Source organism: Pelodiscus sinensis, chromosome W (genome assembly GCF_052426305.1).
Source record: "Pelodiscus sinensis isolate ZL-2025 chromosome W, ASM5242630v1, whole genome shotgun sequence".
NCBI lineage: Eukaryota > Metazoa > Chordata > Testudines > Trionychidae > Pelodiscus > Pelodiscus sinensis.
The window spans coordinates 9317408-9337267 of record NC_143084.1 but is presented as its reverse complement, the minus strand read 5'-3'; the positions used below and the strand labels follow the sequence as shown (position 1 = coordinate 9337267).

Here is a 19860-nt window from a genome sequence, read left to right as displayed (position 1 = left end):
GGTGGGGGCTGAGAACCTCGGAAAAGAGAGGAAAGGCTCAGAGCTGGGGCTGAGACTGGCGTGTGGCTCGGGTAGCAGTCCCACCTCGTGTCCATGGACCTCAGCGACCTCGGGGGGGGGGGTGTCCTGAGAGAACAGGGGCATAGGCAGGAGGGGGGGGCTGGAGCAGGGTCAGGCAGGGGCTGGAGCAGGGACAGGGACTGGTGGCAGGTAGCCCATCATCTCCCGGAAGGTGGCACATATGTTGCAGTCCTGCTGCACCAGCTTGGTCCACATTTGGGCCTGCCCTTGTGCATCATCCTGGACCCTCCGGGCCAGTGTCTGCTGCATGTCCTGGAGGACGGACACGTGCTTCCTCATGAGGTCATCGTGGACCTTCTGACGCCTGCGGCTTCCCCGGGCTTGGGCGGCTGGTTTGCCTGGTGGTGATCACCCCAGAGTCACAGCTGGTCCGGCCGTGGAGAATAAAGAGGGAGAGGCAGTCAGTCATCCATGAAGACACTGTCCCTGAGGCCGTACCCTCCTCTGTGAACGGAGAGCAATAGTCCTTGGGCCAGAGTACGGTGATGTGCCAGAAGCAAGGCCATGTATGGCCTGGACAGCAGGTCCTGCCTCACATGGGCCCAGAGGATGTTTTCTGCCCCCATCCCACGGACAAGCAGGCAAAAAAGTGCCCAGACACACTGGGATCCCATGGGCGGGAGAGTGGCTTCGAGCAGCTTGGCCTTCCATCGGGGCCACACACACATAAGCACCTGGCAGTGCTGTCCCCGAGAGCAGGTGGTGCCGAGAGCGGGCAGGTATGCCCGTGTGCCATCTGTGGCACTCCTCAGTCTGTGTGCGTGCATGCGCCCTTCATAGAATCATAAAACCATAGAGCTGGAAGAGACCTCAGGGAGGTCATCAAGTCCAGCCCCCTGGCCAAGGCAGGACCAACCCCAACTAAATCAACCCAACCAGGGCTCTCTCAAGTCAAGACTTGAAAACCTCTAGGGATGGAGATTCCACCCGCTCCCTAGGTAACCCATTCCAGTGCTTCACCACCCTCCTAGGGAAATAGTTTTTCCTAATATCCAACCTGGACCTCTCCCACTGTAACTTGAGACCATTGCTCCTTGTTCTGCCATCTGTCACTACTGAGAACAGCCTCTCTCCATCCTCTCTGGAACCTTCCTCCAGGAAGTTGAAGGCTGCTATCAAATCCCTCCTCACTCTTCTCTTCTGCAGACTAAACAGACCCAAATCCCTCAGTCTCTCCTCATAGGTCATGTGCTCCAGCCCCCTAATCCTTGTGGTCGCCCTCTGCTGGGCCCTCTCCAATGCGTCCACATCCTTTCTATAGTGGGGGGCCCAGAATTGGACACAATATTCCAGATGTGGCCTCACCAGAGCCGAATAAAGGGCAATAATCACTTCTCTGGATCTGCTGGCAATGCTCCTCCTAATGCAACCTAATAAGCCATTAGCCTTCTTGGCTACAAGGGCCCCCTGTTGACTCATATCCAGCTTCTCATCCACTGTAACCCCCAGGTCCTTTTCTGCAGAACTGCTACTTAGCCAGTCAGTCCCCAGCCTGTAACACTGCTTGGGATTCTTCTGTCCCAAGTGCAGGACTCTACACTTGTCCTTGTTGAACCTCATCAGATTTCTTTTGGACCAATCCTCTAATCTGTCCAGGTCACACTGCACCCTATCTCTGCCCTCCAGCGTATCTACCTCTCCCCCCAGCTTAGTGTCATCTGCAAACTTGCTGAGGGTGCAATCCATCCCCTCATCCTGGTCATTAATGAAGATGAACAAAACCGGTCCAAGAACAGATCCTTGGGGGACTCCGCTAGAAACTGACCGCCAATCTGACATCGAGCTGTCGATCACTACCCGTTGGGCCCGACAGTCTAGCCAGCTTTCTATCCATCTTACAGTCCATTTATCCAGTCCATACTCCCTTAACTTGCTGGCAAGAATATTGGGGGAGACTGTATCAAAAGCTTTGCTAAAGTCAAGGTATATAACATCCACTGACTTACCCACCTCCACAGAGCCAGTTACCTCATCAGAGAAGCTAATCAGATTGGTCAGGCACAACTTGCCCTTCATGAATCCATGTTGACTATTCCTGATCACTTTCCTCTCTTCCAAGTGCCTCAAAATGGATTCCTTGAGGATCCCCTCCATTTTTCTTGCAGGGATTGAGGTAAGGCTGACTGGTCTGTAGTTGCCTGGATTGTCCTCCTTCCCTTTTTTGAAGATGGGCACTGCATTTGCCTTTTTCCAATCATCCGGGATTTTTCCCAATCTCCACGAGTTTTCAAACTAATGGCCAAAGGCTCTGCAATGACATTTGCCAACTCCCTCAGTACCCTCAGATGCATTAAATCCGGACCCATGGATTTGTGTGTGTTTAGCTTTTTTAAATAGTTCCTAACTTGTTCTTTCCCCACCAAGGGCTGTCCACCTCCTTCCCATACTGTGTTGCCTAGTGCATTAGTCTGGGAGCTGACCTTGTCCGTGAAGACAGAGGCAAAGAAAGCATTGAGTACTTCAGCTTCTCCCACATCATCTGTCACTAGGTTACTTCTCTCATCCAGTAAGGGCTCCACACCCTCTCTGATCACCCTCTTATTGCTAACATGCCTGTAGAAACCTTTGTTACCCTTCACATCTCTTGCTAACTGCAATTCCAATTGCGCTTTCGCCTTCCTGATAACTCCCCTGCATTCTCGAGCAATATATTTATACTCCGCCCTAGTGATCTGTTGAAGTTTCCACTTCTTGTAAGCTTCCTTTTTGTGTTTAAGCTCCCCAAGGATTTCCCCGCTAAGCCAATCTGGTCGCCTACCATACTTGCTTTTCTTGCTGCGCATCGGGATGGTTTCTTCCTGTGCCTTCAATAAGGCTTCTTTAAAATACTGCCAGCTCTCCTGGACTCCTTTCCCCTTCATGTTAGCATCCCAGGGAATCCTGCCCATCAGTTCTGAGGGAGTCAAAGTCTGCTCTTCTAGTCCAGGGTGTGTATTTTACTACTCTCTTTTCTTCCTTTGGTCAAGATCCTGAAATCTGCCATCTCATGATCACTGCTTCCCTTGTCCCCAGCCTCCTTCCAGCAGTGGCGGGAGGATGTCCCCCCGCCCCTCCGGGGTCAGAAGCGTGGGCGGCCTCCCTAGAGCCTGTGAGCAGGAGCCCGAGGGTGCACCAGGGCTGCCTCCTGGGGCTGCGCATACATCCACGTGCACAGACTGCAGCGCGATAGCCGGGCCAAGCAACCATCGCACCCCAGCCCCTCAGTACCCCCACCCCGATACTGTGTGTGTGAAAAACTAAGAGCACTCACCTTATGATCCCTCCCCAGCCTTGAAGGATGCCTGGCAGACATCCAGGCCCTGGCTGAGCACCCGGCTCCAAGGTGAGCGTGGTGACAGTGCTCGCTGTTTCCTTCTCCTCCTCCAGCTCCTCCTCGTGGGCTCGGATCCCCGGCCGGGCGTCAACGGGCATCTCCAGCCCCAAGTCCACCACCAGGAGTGGAGAATGGGCTGCACTGCCCCCAAGGATGCGGTGCAGTTCGTTAAAATAGGGGCAGGAGTGGGGTCCTGACCAAGAGCAAGAGCTGCGCTCCCTGGCGTACCCCTGCCAGAGCTCTTTAACCTTGCTCCACACCTGCTCCAGACTGCGGCGGTAGCCCCTTGTGGCCAAGCTGTTGGCCATCCAGCCGTAGACGTCCACATTCCTTCATCTGGAGTGGAGATCCTGGACGGTCTCCTCCTTGCCCCACACCTCGAGGAGCTCCAGGATCTCTGCCCCAGACCAGGACGGCGCACGCCTTTTCCTGCCCCTGGCTAGCTCCTGTGAGCCCTGGGCATACTCCCTGGGAGGGCCAGTGGGCTCTTGGGGGGCTTGTGGCTGGGACACAGTGCCCAGATGTGTGACAGTGGCAGCCACGTAGTGTCTGGACGCACTCAGGGCCGGCTTCCTTCTACAAGGCCTGTCCCTGGTGTCGGCAGCTTTAAGAGCTGCCAGGAGACTGGAATTATAGAGTTGTGATAAATGTAGATGGAGTGGCCAGCAGGGTACCTGTGTTATTTCCTGGAGGCCTCTTATCAAAATAACTCCCTCTTCTACGTCCACACACGCCTTTTTCCGAAAAAGCTTTTTCAGAAAAAGCGTTGTTCCTCGTAGAATGAGGCTTACCACCATCGGAAAAAAAGCCGTCCGTTATTTCTACTTTTTGTCAAAATAATGCTATTGCAGTGTGGACGCAAGTACTGTTTTTCCAGAACAACAGCCTGTAGCTGGTTAGGGTTCCTGGAGGGAGTCCTCTGCCTCCGGGTCAGTGGGCGGTCACAACCACTACAGCAGGTGCTAGACAAAACCCCAGTTCAGTAGCCCAAGCCCGGGTCTCAGGCGGGGCAATAACAAAGTGAGGCAAATCAGTAGCCCAGTGACCCAGGCCTTTGTTCCAGGTGGGGCGACAGGCAAACAGTTCAGCACCCAACGTCGGTTCAGGCCGGGCGACAAGCAGACCATCAGTTTGGAAGGCCTTGGTCCTAGCTCAGGGCGGGGCAGCAACAATACAGTCAGTTCAAGAGCCCTAGGTCAGGGCAGGGCAGCAAACAAATGCAGGTAAACAGTAGTAAGTAGCTTGTCTCCTCATTCAGGAGAGGTTCAGACAACTCGCCTGCAGTGGCGGAGAGGGGGAGACTACCACCCGGTAGGGGGGTGGCAGGGGGGACACAGGCCCGTCCACTCCACTGTGTCCCAGCCCAGGGCCCTAACAGCAGCAGAGTGGTCTGCTGTCAGGTCAGCAGGGATCCAGACTGCAACACGCTGACCCGAGGCACTTAACTGTCGTCAGCATTCTTTGGGCCACTTCCCTTCTCACCCTCGGTGAGTACCTGGGCTTCCGGCTTTCCGGTCTTTCGGGGGGTTGAGGGTTGTCAGGTCCAGCTAGGGTCTGGGTGGTCCAGGCCAGCCCTCGGCCCCTTGCAGGTCCAGCGGTCCCAGCCAGTCCTCAGGTGCAGGCGTTCAGGCCCATCCTCCAAGTCAAGCACCCCTGGTGGTCCGGGCCAGACCTCAGCCTCCCAGACAGGGAACACTGGGCAGACCTCTGGCCTCTCTGGAGGCTGGGCTTTTATAGTCCGGTGACTGGGCAGGGTCAGGCTCTGCCCAAAACAGCTCCCGGAGGGGCTCCTCTGCCTCCAGGTCAGTGGGTGGCCACTCCACCTCCCTACACAACCGTTATTCTGGAAAAATGCTGCAGTGTAGACGTACCCTCACTAAACAGTCCAGCCTCACCACCTACGGCATTACATTTCAGCAGACTTATTCTTAGTAGGGATGTTAGATAGCATGTAATAGGGATGTGACCGAGTAGTCAAGTACACAAATAAGCATAGGCTTATCAGTTAATCTTCTCAACTACTCGCTTTCCCTTCCCCCTTGCTGCCAGCTTTTAAGCCAGCTCCCTGCAGCACTGGCTCCTGCCTCCCCCCCCCCCCTCGGCTGCCTCTGGAGGGGAGCAGGTGGGTCTGTGGAGACAGTTCCCCGCACCCATTGGCCCCCACCTGCCCTCCTCACCCTCCGTGCTGCTACCTCTCTATCAGAGGCAGCAGTGCCAGGGGGGTGGATGAACGGTGGACCTGATGCATATCTTATTTCAAATCTATTTTGAAATAGCTAATTCTGAAATTTGGCACGTCTACACAGCACCAAATTTTGTAATACCGTGCCCTTCTGAGACATCTCTTAACCCTTGTGGAATGAGGGTTGCCGGGATGTCGAAATAGCACGTCCGTTATTTCAAAATATTTTTCAAAATAACAGATGGCTTGTGTAGACGCGGGGTAGCCGTGCAGCGTAACAGCAGTTGAACATGGGTCAGTCGGTCCTAAGAGATAGGCGAGCGCCATTCCAAAGGGACGGGCGATGGCCTCCGTTGCCCTCAGCCGATCGAAAGGGAGTCGAGTTCAGATCCCCAAATCCGGAGTGGCAGAGATGGGTGCCGTGAGGAGTCCAGTGCGGTAACTCAAGTGATCCTGGAGAAGCCGGCGGGAGCCCTGGGGAGAGTTCTCTTTTCTTTGCGAAAGTCAGGGCACCCTGAAATGGGTTCGCCCTGAGAGAGGGGCCCGAACCTTGGAAAGCATCACGTTTCTGGCGGTGTCTGGTGAGCTCTCGCTGGCCCTTGAAAATCTGGGGGAGATGGTGTAAATCTTGCACCGGGCCATACTCATCTTTGCAGCGGGTCTTCAAGGTGAACAGCCTCTGGCATGTTGGAACTATGTAGATAAGGGAAGTCGGCAAGCCAGATCCATAACTTTGGGATAAGGATTGGCTCTATGGGCTGGATTGGTCAGGCTGGGGCGCAAAGTGGGGCTGGGCACAAGCCGCGGCTGGACGAGGCACCACCCTCTCCCGGGGGGTGGCGACTCTAGACACGAGCCAGGCCCTTCCTGTGGATTGCCCCAGCTGCGGCGAGCATCGCTTACCCCTCCCCCTCCGTGCGGACGGGGGGGGCCAGTGTTCCACCTCGGCCAGCGCCTAGCAGCTGACTTAGAACTGGTGCGGACCAGGGGAATCCTACTGTTTAATTAAAACAAAGCATCGCGAAGACCCGCGGTGGGTGTTGACGCAATGTGATTTCTGCCCAGTGCCCTGAATGTCAAAGCGAAGAAATGCAATGAAGCGCGGGTAAACAGCAGGAGTAACTATGACGCTCTTCGGCTGTGTCAAGAGCATAGTTACAGGGCAGCAGTACTGAGACCTGAACCTCCTCGTGGTCACCGCTGGACAACTCTAGAGAGTTGACTAACTGCTGCAATCATTAACCCTGACCCTATTGTCACAGTACGCCGGGCCAGACAATAGTATCTAATATGGTGAAAAACAGAAAGATGGCGATACTCCCTAGTATCCGAATATGCCATGGTCATGGGCTAGAATCAACATGGCTGGAAAAGAAGACCGTACCATGGGGCTGGCGTGGCGTCCGACCCAACGAGCCCCTAGTTTAGTATCAGGCTAAAGTCTCTTCAGTGGCGACTCAGACAGAGGGCCCTGAAAATACCAAAGGTGAAGTTATTGTCCAGCGAACTTCACAGACTACAAACCCAACAATGACCATTACAACCCATGAGAAGGCACGACCAATTTTTACAAGAGTCATAACACTTTATGAATGTGTTAAATCCTGAAGGCTCCTTAACAGAACAAGGCCCGACCACCAGTGAATCTTTGTATCAAGAATATGCCAAGGTCATCAAACATCCCTGTCACTGCCACCAACCCTACCACCAACCTTGAGAATACAGTAGATCATCCTTCTGAGCAAGAAAAAGTGCCGATTGCATTGCCAAGCAATAATCCAGCATGCCCATTCTGTGAAGAACATGTCGGAAAACAAACAGCTCTGAGCACCCACCTAAAAAGATCACATGGTGGAAGAACTGTGGAATTCCAGTTCTCCTTATGTGGATTAACACAAGAAAAAGTGCACAGTATAACATGCCACATCCCCAAGTGCAAGGGGGTTACAAAACCTGAATCTAAAGGTGACCGGGCCTGTGAGAACTGCCATTCGTGCTTTGCAACCAAAAGAGGTCTCTCTCAGCGCAAGAGGATTGAACATCCTGAGGTGAGAAATACTGAACGCATCGCAGCCAGTCAACCTAAGATCAATTCGCAATGTGGAAAACACAAGAGCTGCTGGACAACAGAGGAAGAACAGCTGCTTGACGATTTTTTTTAAAAAAAATGTTCTCTGGGAGCAGAAACATCAATAAATTAATTGCTGAGTATTTAAAAACTAAAACTGCGAAAAACAGCTGACAAGCAAAGGCACATAAATCTTTAAACCAAGAAAAGCCACAAAAAGGACAATGGCTCAGACTTGGAAGATCTACAAAGCAGCAAGAACACCTATAACAGAGGGACTCAGAGCTATATACGCTCAAAGAGTAATAGAAGTCCGAAAGAGTGACTCAGACAGACCACCAACGCCACGTGCATTATGAAACCAATGTCATAAACGCCTGGGTCTCTGGAAACCAAAACATCATAGCAATGGTTGAAGAATCAGCCACAGATACTCTGTCGGCCTTTCTAATAAGAGATCCTGAACCTCAAAAAAGACACAAACAAAAAGTTAAAACCCTCAAGAAAAACAAAGGCAAGGCTTGGATGAAAAAAGGGCAATTCGCAGAGGTAACTTCAAAAGATACCAGCACCTCTTTAAGACAGATAGATGCAAACTCAGCTCAACTATATTAGATGGTACTGAGCTCCTCCAGGGTCAAATCCCACTGGCCGAAATTTATGAAACATATAAAACCAAATGGGAAACAGAAACACCCTTCGGAGGCTTGGGTCAGTTCAGATCATTTGCCATGGCCAACAATGAGGCTTTCAACATCCTCATATCAGGTAAAGAAGTAATAAAAAACATCAAGGAGATTAATAAAACTCTGCTCCTGGCCCTTATAAAATAAGCCTCAAAGACCCGCTATGGGTGGACTCAGAGGGTGTCATGCTAGCCAAACTCTTCAACACATGGTTGATCACTGGCATAATCCCTGATGGAGTGAAAGAAGGCCACTCGCTGCTGATTCCCAAAACTATGGACACTGAGGCCCTGAAGGACCTAGGAACCTGCAGACCTCTGACCATCGGTTCCATCGTACTGAGGATCTTCTTGAGAATCATAACAGCCAGACTGGCAAAAGCTTGCCCCTTAAATTCAAGACAAAGGAGCTTTATAGCTGCTCCAGGCTGTTCTGAAAAATCTAAAAATCTTTCACACAACTGTGAAGGAGGCCAAAAAAGAAAAGAGATCCCTTGGAGTAGTGTTCATCGACACTGCAAAGGCTTTTGACTCCATGTCCCATGACCACGTAACACGGGTACTGCAAAGAAAGAGGCTTGCATGAACATATCATTAATCTAATAAAAGACTCCTATACAAACATCAACACACATATGGAAGTTGGGCAAAACCTCACTCCACCTATCAATATAAAAGTAGGGGTCAAACAGGGGAACCCCATGTTGCCTCTACTATTCAACCTGGCACTTGATCCATTAATCACTACATTAGAAAATGCAGAGAAGGGATTCTTGTGTGCATACAATCGTATAACACCACTCACTTTTGCTGATGACCTGGTCATGGTAAGCAACACATGGGAGGGTATGAACACTAACATTAGAATTTTGGAGACTTTCTGTAAACTCTCGGGATTGAGAGTACAAGCGAAAAAGTGTCATGGTTTCTATGCAAGTCCAACCTGTGATTCATATACTGTCAACAAATGTAAAGCCTGGAAAATCAACGATGATGGATTTAATTTATGCCAGGTGAATCGGAAAAATACTTGGGGCTAAAGATCGACCCTTGGACTGGATACTCGAAACTGACACTGACAAACTTGACACCTGGCTCAAAAGAATCGACAAGGCTCCACTTAAACCCTGATCTCTCTCTCAGATCACACAGGCTACGTCTACACTACAGGCTTCTTGCGCAAGCCTTTTGCGCAAGAGTTTTTGCACAAAAACTTCCTGCGCAAGAGCGCATCCACACCTCAAAGCGCATCGCTTTTGAGATGCGCTTTTGTGCAAGAGAGCATCCACACTATTGGACACTCTCCCGCATATAAAGCCACCCGGAACCGGTTCTAGCCGGGCTAGAAGTCACCAGTTGCTCTTGAGTGCTGCTGCCGGAGCCCTCCAGAGACATGCGCCTCTTCAGCAAAGCAAAGCTTCAGCAGTGCCTGCTGTTTGCCTTTTGCTTTTTTGGGGATGACACAGCTTTTTGCCTTTTGCTGTTTGCCATGGAGCCCGAGCTGCCCCGGGCATGTGACGGCCCCACACAGGCATGCTGCAGTGCTTGCAGCACGATTCCAGCAGCCTACTTATTGCAGCTGGATGTGGACACTGAACTCCTCCTCGTGTCCCTCTGCGTGGCTGCGGCTGCTCCAATCTGGCTGCCGCACCCCACCATACCCAGGGGGGTCTGGAGGCTGGAGACCAGTTCGGACTGGTGGGACCGACTGGTCATGGAGCGGTGGGACAACCAGCAGTGGCTGCACAACTTTCGCATGTGCAAGGCCACCTTCCTCGAGCTCTGTGCCTGGCTCACACCCGCCCTCCAGAGATGCGACACCCACCTGAGGCCCACTATCCCCACCCAGAAGCGCGTTGCTATTGCCCTCTGGAAGCTGGCCGCCCCAGACAGCTACCGGTCAGTGGCCAACCAGTTCGGGGTGGGGAAGTCCAGCGTTGGGGCCATCCTGATGCAGGTAAGGAGCTCGCGGGCTGCAGTCCCTGCCCTCTTTTTGCGCAAGATAAGGGGGACCCTCGGGAGAGGGGAGGATAGGGACTGTAGGGGGTGGACTGGGGGTGGGGGGAAAGGCCTGGCCCCAGGGGCTTGTGCAGTCCTGCCCTCACACAGCCCTGCTGCCAGTGGTGAGCCCTCACGGGCTCATAAGGGGTGGCTCCTGAGAGATTGGGGGCAGAGGAGGGGATGGGGATGGGCACCTCCCAAGGGCTCACGCAACCCCTCTCTCTCTGTTCTGTGTGTTTGTCTCCTTCTGCAGGTCGTCTGGACCATCAATTCCCTGCTGCTGCACAGAGTCGTTCGGCTCCCAAGACCTGGAGGCAACCATGGGCAGATTTGCAGCCCTGGGGTTCCCTAGCTGCGGGGGAGCCATCGACGGCACACACATCCCCATCCAGGCCCCGGAACATCAAGCAGCTCAGTTCATTAACAGACAGGGCTACTTCTCAGTAGTCCTGCAGGTCCTGGTGGACCACCGGAGCCACTTTACAGACATTTACATGGGGTGGTCAGGCAGGGCACACGATGCCCGAGTTTTCAGGAATTCCAGCCTGTGCGCCAAGCTGGAGGCAGGCACCTTTTTCCCCCACCGGGACTTTGCACACTGGCATGTTGTGCTCACCCACTGCATAGTGGGAGATGCAGCATACCCACTCATGCCCTGGCTAATGAAGCCCTACACTGGCCACCTGCATCTGTTCAATGCCCACCTCAACCAAGCCCGAAGGCGCACTCAACCTGCATCCAGACGTCTCAAGGGATGGTTCCGCTGCCTCCTCACCCGCCTGGACGTCAGGGAGCGCAATATCCCCCAGGTGGTGGCGGCAGCGTGCTGTGCGCACCACAATATTGTGGAGCGCAAGGGGGAGGCCTTCCTCCTGGGGTGGGTGGCAGAGGCTGGCCACAAGGGCCATGCGTTTCAGCAGCCCCAGAGTGCTGCCACCTGCCAGGCCCATCAGTTGGGGTGTGCATCCGGGAGGCCCTGAGGGAGAGGTTTTCTGAGGCCCCCCAGTAATTCTCCCCAGGGCCTCCCCAACAGGGGCGTCTGCCTTTCTGCTCTCTCCCTTCCCCCTCTCACCCCCTCCCCTTGCCCCTTCCAAGACCTCCCAATAAACACACCTGTTTGGTTTGAAACAAAATGAGTCTGTTTTTATTAAAGAGAAGGGGGCGGGGGGAGAAAATCAGGACTGGGAGGGTTAGTGGGGAGGCCTGCTCTGCCACCTCAGGTGCAAAGACATGTTCGGGGTTGGGTGAGTCTGGGGACCTGAAAGGGTTGGGCAGGAGGGTCAGCTACAGCTGGGTCAGGGTTGGCGGGGCGCACATAGGCATCACTTGGGGGGGGGGGGGGGGGGGGGGGGGGGGGGGGTGGCCATGGGGAAGGGAGGGAGGAGAGGCATAGCAAGGTGGGCAGATGGATGGGCGAGGGCCATAGGAGGGGGGGGCAGGAGGGTGGCAGGCAGGAGCAGCGGAATTGGGCAGGTGTTACCCAGTGCACGACAGGATGTTGCAAATGTTGTCGCAACGCGACATCATCTCTGTCCATGTACGCTCCCGCCATTCAAGGTCTGCATTGAGCTTTCACGACAGGGTGTCATGGATGTTGTGCATGATGCCAACATGTTGCTGCATGAGCTCCTCCCCAGGCCTGGCCCGTGTGTGGCTCCCCCGGACTCTGGCAAGTGGCTGCGGCAGTGGTGTGGCTGGGCCCTCCATCCCGGCTGTGGAGAACACAGAAATGGGAGAGGCCGTCAGTCCTCCCTGCACACACATTCCCTGAGGCCGTGCCCTCCTGTGAGACTGGCAATCGCACCAGTCCGCAGGAAAGGGATGTCCTGGGTGCAAGGCCATGTGTGGCCTGTACAGCACGCCCTGTGTCACAGGGGCCCTGAGGTGGCCAGAGGACTGTGCTGCACTCTCCCCCCCCCCCCAAAACAAAACAAAACAAAAACAAAACCACACACACACACAGCCAGGCAAGGGAAGTGTCCGGCCACAGTGCATCCCCTCGTGGGCGGCCTGCCCTTCCCTGGAGGGTGCACACACAGCTGTGGCTCTCTGGGCTATCATTGGGAGCGGCTGCTGCCTCTCACGTGCAGGCATGCCCATGTGCTCCGTGCTGCACTCCGGGGTGTGTGTGGGGGGGGGGTGTGCTTGCGCCCTTGCGGCTAGCCTGCTTGCAGCTGGCTGCGCCCCCTCCCCTCTGGGGGCAGGACTTGTGTGGCCACGTGTGAGGCTGGCAGCAGGCTCCCGGGCACATTGAGGGGCTGGCTGCTGTGGCCGTCTGCCGCACCCTCCCACTGCACGTGGTTGCACATGCCCAGACTGCAGCAGCATGTGTTGGCCTAGCAACCCGCACAACACTGTGCCCCCCACCCCCTGTGCGGCCACCTCCCCCGCTCTGTGTGTGTACCCATGTACCTGAAGATCCCTCCCAAGTCTCCTTGGAGATCTGGGAGATGTCCAGGCTGGCAGGGACTGGCTCCAGGGACAGGGTGACAGTCCCGCTGTCCTGGTCGTCATCGTCCTCCTCCTCCACTGGGGGCTGGACCCGCCCCTACCTATCCTCCAGGTTGGGGATAGGCTCCGGGTGCTGGACTACCGGCTGCTCCAACCCTGAGTCCACCATGATAGAGGGGGAAGTGTCTCTCTCTCTCTCTCTCCCTCCCTCCCTCCCTCCCTCCCTCCCTGGATGTGGTGGAGCTCCCTATAGTAGGGGCAGGTGTGGGGTCCTTCCCGAGCGCCCCCTCCACTCCCTGGCCTTTACGTACCCCTAACGGAGCTCCTTCACCTTTGCCTGGATTTGCTCCATGGTCTGGGCAGAGTGACCTCGCTCCACCAGGGATACGGCCATGCGGGAGTAGATCTCTGCATTCCTCCTCTTGGCCCGGGGGTCCTGCAGGAACTCCTCCTCTCCTCACAACTCAAGGAGGGTGGCGATTTCTGGGCCATTCCAGGTGGGGGCACACCTTTTGGTCCCCCTTGGGGGGGGGGTCCTATGACCGCTGTAGCTGGTCCCTGGAAGGGCCGGGGGGGTCTCGGGGAGCTTGGTGGGAGGCCATTTGTGGCTGAAGCAGAGCAGCGTGGTGAAGGCACCTGCTCTGGGCAAACTTCTAGCCACAAGGCTTGTGCAGGGTGCCTGCGGCTTTAAAGGCGGCCAGCAGACAGGAACAATAGAGTTCTGATTGACTTGGCCAAAGTAGCCAAGAGGCCACCATTTTTTTCGCTGGAGGCCAATTATTGCACAAAAAACCCTGTTGAGCATCCACGCTTGCCTTTTTGCGCAAGAGCTATAGCGCAAAAAGGAGTTATGCCTCGTAGAAGGATGTTTACCTACACTGCAGAAAGCCCTCTGTTCTGCCATTGTACTGTCAATTTACTTGCGCAAAAGCACGCTTGAAGTGTGGACGCTCCACAGGTTTTTGCACAAAACTGGCCATTTCTGCGCAAAAACCTTGTAGTGTAGACATGGCCACAATGAGCAAAGAAAGTATACTTTCTTCCCTTGATGAAAATATCAGAAGAGCCGTTAAGCAGTGGCTCCACCTGCCAAACGACACCTTCAATAATTTCACATATACAAGCTCCAGAGATGGGGGTCTTGATGTTGCAAGACTTACTAGCCTTATTCCATCTATACAAGCAAGAAGGCTACATAGAATTGTGCACTTGGATGACAACATAATCAAACATATTGCACTAAATAGCAATATAGAAAAAGAATATCAGTGCTACTGGAAGAGTGCAGGCGGACAACCAGATGAAATTCCAAAGATCACTGATCCCGTATTGATGGACTACATACTCCCACACATACAGGAAATTGTAAATGAATGGGAGAAACCAGCCCCCAAAATAAGATATCCCAAGCCTTGCAATAGGTGAAACAATGAATTTAATGAATGGAGCAAGTTGCAATGTCAAGGTAGTGGCATTGAACACTTTCAAAACGATACAATCAGTAATCACTAGCTACAGTTTCATGGTGCCTTCACTGAACGTCACTTCCTAACAGCACTTAAACTGCGTTCTAATGTTTACTCAACGAGAGAATACCTGGGTTAAGGTAAGAACAATGCAAATGTCAGCTGCAGACACTGTTCTCCACTGTATGAATCGCTATCACATATCTTGGGACAATGCCCAGCAGTCCAAGGTGCTCGCATACGCCATCACAAGCTATACGAAATCTTAAAACGGGAAGCAAAGAATCAAGAATAGATCGTATATACCGAGCCTCATCTATTCGCAAACAATCAGGAGTTAAGAAAACCAGACCTCACTTTTGTAAAAAATGGAACAGCACTGGTTGTGGATGTCACAGTCCGATTTGAATACAAATCGGATGTCCTGGAAAAAGCTGCCTACTACAAGCCTTTGACCAACCAAATAATGGGACTCACCAGAGCCAAAATAATAGAGTACTTTGGCTTTCCATGCGGAGCACGAGGAAAAAGGCACCAAAACAACAGAAAAGTACTCTCAGCCCTGGGCACACCCACAAACGAGCATACAAAGATTGCCAGACTATTCAGCCAACGGACCCTACTATACTCGGTTGATATAATACACACTTTTGCCAATCTTGGAAAACAGAATAAACCTGTTACATCTCCATGAGGTCCTGTCCCTCATATGCTTACCACCCTTTTAATTCTTTTTCTTATCCCAACTATCTACCCACCCTCATCTCATGGGAATCTTGTAATAATTAAAAATGTTCATGACCACTCACTGGACTTGACTTGGTTGGACGGGCCACCAGGAGTGTGCAGGCACTCCAAATAACCTGAAAAAGAAACCCCTGGGGGTTTAAAAAAAATAGCCAAATGCCTTGTCATCTAATTAGTGACACGCATGAATGGATGAACGAGATTCCCACTGTCCCTACCTACTATCTAGCAAAACCACAGCCAAAGGAACGGGCTTGGCAGAATCAGCGGGGAAAGACGACCCTGTTGAACTTGACTCTAGTCTGGCACTGTGAAGAGACATGAGAGGTGTAGGCCTCCGGTGAAATACCACTACTCTTATTGTTTTTTTCCACTTACCCGGTGAGACCCGGGGGGGGGGGGGGGGGGGGCAAGCCCCGAGGGGCTTCACTTCTGTCTCCAAGCACCTGGCGCATGCCGAGCACGACCCGCTCTGGGGACAGCGTCAGGTGGAGAGTTTGACTGGAGTATTCTGTCCAGTTCTGGGCCCCCCACTATAGAAAGGACGCGGACACATTGGAGAGGGTCCAGCGGAGGGCGACCACAGTGATTAGGGGGCTGGAGCGCATGACCTATGAGGAGAGGCTGAGGGATTTGGGTTTGTTTAGTCAGCAGAAGAGAAGAGTGAGGGGGTGATTTGATAGCAGCCTTCAACTTCCTGAAGGGAGGTTCCAAAGAGGACGGAGAAAGGCTGTTCACAGTAGTGATGGATGGCAGAACAAGGAGCAATGGTCTCAAGTTACAGTGGGGGAGGTCTAGGTTGGATAGTTTTTCCTAATATTTCCCTAGGAGGGTGGGGAAGTACTGGAATGGGTTACCTCGGGAGGTGGTGGAATCTCCATCCCTAGAGGTTTTTAAGTCTCGGCTTGACAAAGCCCTGGCCGGGTTGATTTAGTTGGGATTGGTCCTGCCTTGGGCAGGGGGCTAGACTCGATGACCTCCTGAGGTCTCTTCCAGCTCTAGGATTCTATGAATTGTTGCAATAGTAATTCTGCTCAGTACGAGAAGAACCACAGGTTCAGACAGTGTATGTGCTCGGCTGAGGAGCCAATGGGGCGAAGCTACCATCTGTGGGATTATGACTGAACGCCTCTGAGTCAGATTTCCCCCTAAACTTAATGGTACAGCAGCACCATGGAGCCTCGGTTGGCCCCGGATAGCCACTGCCCCGCCCCCCAGCGGGGGTGGGGGTAGGGCTTGGTGAAGAGAGCCACTCACGTTGGGACCGGAGTGTGGACAGAAGGGAGCCGCCTCTCACCCGTTGCGCACTGCATGTTTGTGGGGAACCCGGTGCTAAATCATTCGTAGACTACCTGATTCTGGGTCAGGGTTTCGTGCATAGCAGAGCAGCTACCTCGCTGCGATCTATTGAAAGTCAGCCTTCGACACAAGACTTTGTCTCTTCTCTCCCGAGGCGGGCGGGGCGATTCTCGCGGGAGGGTCCCGCTGCCGGAGGAGCAGGAGGGCAGGGCGGCCCTCTTCTAAGCTGAGGGTTGACCTGGTGGCCGCTGCTGGGGACAGCGGACGGGTGGCGGGGGCTTAGCCCAGGAAAGGTAGGGCCCTCTCTTCTCCGAGCACCCGGATTTACCTGGGGGCCACCGGGTAAAGGGGCCAACCCGCAACGTGGGGGGGGGGGTGTTCCATCCACCTCCTCTGCTCTGCTCTCCCAGTACCAGGGATGACCCGGTGGCCCCTTTTGCTTTCGAGCCGCCAGGTCAACCCTTCAGAGCTTTGTGGGTTGACCTGGTGGCCGGACTGCTCTCGGGCCTGTTTGCCTCCCCGCAAGCAAAAAAAATGTTTAAACACCAGGTCAACCCCTGGGGGCGGGGGGGGGGGGGGGGGGGGTGGCGGAGGGAGGGGAAGGTGCAGGTAAACCAATAAGATTCAATGGGAGGTTCACCTGGGGTCCCCATTGTGCTTCTGACAGCAGGTCAACCCCCATAGGAACAAATGAGAGGCTTACCCAGTGTCTCCTTTGCTTGGTGGCGAACAGGTCAACCACTGGGGGGGGGGGGGGGGGGAACGGCCCTCTCCCCTCCCCCCAAGTCCGCCCGGGGCACCAGGTAAACCCACAACAGGATTCAATGGGAGGTTGACACAGCAGCCAGTGGGGGGAGGGCCACATGCCTCGAGCCTCTCTCCTGCTCTATGTGGTGCTCACAGAATGGATGCCATAATAGAACATATTTGAAAGTTTGTTATGGAATCATATAAGAGATTATCAAAGGAGTATCTTTCTTCCTGTAGCTCACTAAAGCTGGGGTGAGAGAGACCAAAAAAGGTACATCTGGGAAAACAACCAAGTTTTTGCACGTTGTAACTTCTGTTCTAATGTAACTGGTTCTCCTGCTCTCTCATCCTTGTATTTTTCGCTTTGAGTAGGAAGATGCATTTGTCAACCACCCCAAACAGAAAGAAATTGAGGTGTTAGTGATCTATGATAAATGGTTCCGGACCGGTGATCAGGATTACTTCATTTGGCGTATTGCCACCATATTTGCGCTTTTGAACCATAGTGGCCTTTCCAACATCCTTTCCAACACTGGGAGAGCAGAGAGGATTGCATAGGCACATACAGGAGTAACATAAACCCTAGGGTACGTCTAGACTACAGGGTTTTGTCGACAGAAGTTTTGTTGACAGATACTATCGACAAAGCTTCTGTCAACAAAGAGTGTCTAGACTGCATCCAGTTCTGTTGACAAAGCAAGCTGCTTTGTTGACATAACAGTGTGGACGCAAAGGACAGTGTAGATGCAATAATGCCTTCTATCGACAGAACTCTGTCAACAAAAGGAGTTATTCCTCGTAGGTAAACCTCATTCTATGTCAACAAAACTGCTGAGTTTTGTCAACGTTATGTTGACATAACTCAAAGGCAGTGTGGACACAGGTATAGTTGTCGACAGAAGTCCACTTTTGTTGACAAAACCCTGTAGTCTAGACACACCCCTAGAGAGGATTTTAGCTTACATTTCCTTTCATGGGAATGGAATGCATTTTAGATTCTTTTTTACTTTCCTTTTCTAGCTCTGTTCTACATAGACATAGAAGTTACTCCTAACATAAAACTGACCAAGAGCCTATAATACAATCAAAAACATTGCACAGAAACATATTCTAATTGTGCTCACAGTGAGAACCAATGGTTTAATGTTCCACCATGTAATGTTCCTCTCAGACAGGGGCCATGTCACTAAGAATTTAGTTATTTTGTTTTGGGGGGGGTTTTTGCTTCTCACTTGTGTGTGGGTGTGGCCCCCAACTGACTTTTCTGTGGGTCAGCAGGCCCCCAACCCAAAAAAGTATCCCTGCCCCTGCTTTAAGGTGCCACAGGACAACTTGCTGTTTTTAAAAAGTAAACATATAGTGTAAAGCAAATCAGATTTTTAAAAATACCGTCAGCTTTCATAATCACAGGAACTTAAATAGAGGTAAAAAAATTAAGTATTTCTCTCTTGATAGTGGTCCTTGAATTCAATTACTGTGATAAGATTAAGAGGGGTAGCCGAGTTAGTCTGTAACAGGAAAAGCTTAAAAAACAACAAATAGATAAGATTACCAGCCCAAAAAGAGTAGATAAAATAAAGGGAAAAGTGTACTTACAAAGGATAAACGAGAGCCTTTTACAAAGCAAAAGTTACATGGAGAAAGACACGCATCCGCGGTAAACTGAAATTTGATTACGTTTTTCCATTCTAAACCTAGCCACGTTGCAGGTGTTTGGAAGGAGATTGCAGGCTGCTAAGCAACAGGCATAGCCCCCTAACGCATCAGCTCGCACGCAATAACGGTCAAAGCTAAATCAGGTTTTAATTCCCGAAGCCGCACACCCCCTAAGGCCTCTGTTGCTTATGCCCACTGCACCCCCCGCCGCCCCGCCTCCAGCACGAACCCTCCGTGCCCTGGCGGACCAAGCGGCCAGGATCCTGGGACCCGGGATAAATTAAACTGTGATGTGACAAGGGCTAACACCGGCCTACCCCCAAGGAACACGAGGGAGGTGCCACCCTCTCATTAACCGCAGAAGAGGGGGAGCTCGCCCTGCCCCGAGGGAATCTATACCGCCCCCCGCCGGGGCCTTTGCTCCAGATGGGGCCCCATCCCACCTCCGCGATGTCATCTTCGTCTGCAGCTGACCGTCCTCCCAAGGCTCGGCCTCTCACAAGAGGGACGCGACCTGCGGGAAGCGTGAAAAATAGGTACAGCTAAGCCGCGGAGACACAGAACCCCAGCGCAGCGTGGCCGACGTCATCTGTCTGAGACAGGCCCGTCTTCCACGAGTGGGGGCAGGGCGCTGTCTGGTGCCTCGCGAGCTCCACACGCAGCACCCGCTCACCGGCAGCCTGCAAGTCTGGGCTGCATATAGCTCAGAAGCTCTGCAGGCCTGAGGGATCTGCGTGCAATGATGGCTGGATGTTTTAGAGCAGCTCTGCATGCACTGCTAGGCGCCTCTTCTGAAAAAAATCGATGCATGCACAGGATCAAATTTTAAATGTCTCGTAACATGGTTGTACTTAAAGTAACACTTTTTCTCGAAATCTTTTACAAACATGATCTGAAGTGATACTGCGAACTTGATTTTAATTACTTTTTAAAAATTAATTTGCTGACATTCTTTGTAAACCATATTTAAAAAAAACTTCCAAAATTTCAGAGGGGTAGCTGTGTTAGTCTGTAACTGATTTATTTTTTTTTTAAAAAGAATAGTCCTGGAGCACCTTAGAGACTACCAAAGCATGTAGATGGTATCATGAGCTTTCGTGGGCACCAACCCACTTCTTCAGATGACTGGAGTAAGGGGTCCAGAAGTTCAAATAAAAAGCA

At 52.7% G+C, this 19860-nt stretch overlaps 1 protein-coding gene across 3 annotated transcripts in view; it reads right to left on the bottom strand.

Moving 5' to 3' along the window:
• The window catches only part of LOC102454141 (tyrosine-protein phosphatase non-receptor type 11-like), a 125040-nt gene extending 105687 nt beyond the window's left edge, over nucleotides 1-19353 (bottom strand). Inside the window, exon 1 of one of the 3 annotated variants that reach the window (XM_075918572.2) lies at nucleotides 19143-19353. In XM_075918572.2, coding sequence (XP_075774687.2) covers nucleotides 19143-19156 — 14 coding nt within the window. In that variant the 5' untranslated portion in view covers nucleotides 19157-19353. The remainder of the gene's footprint in view (nucleotides 1-19142) is intronic. The other 2 variants (XM_075918570.2, XM_075918571.2) reach the window with 2 other exon arrangements.
• Nucleotides 19354-19860: the final 507 nt, after the last annotated feature.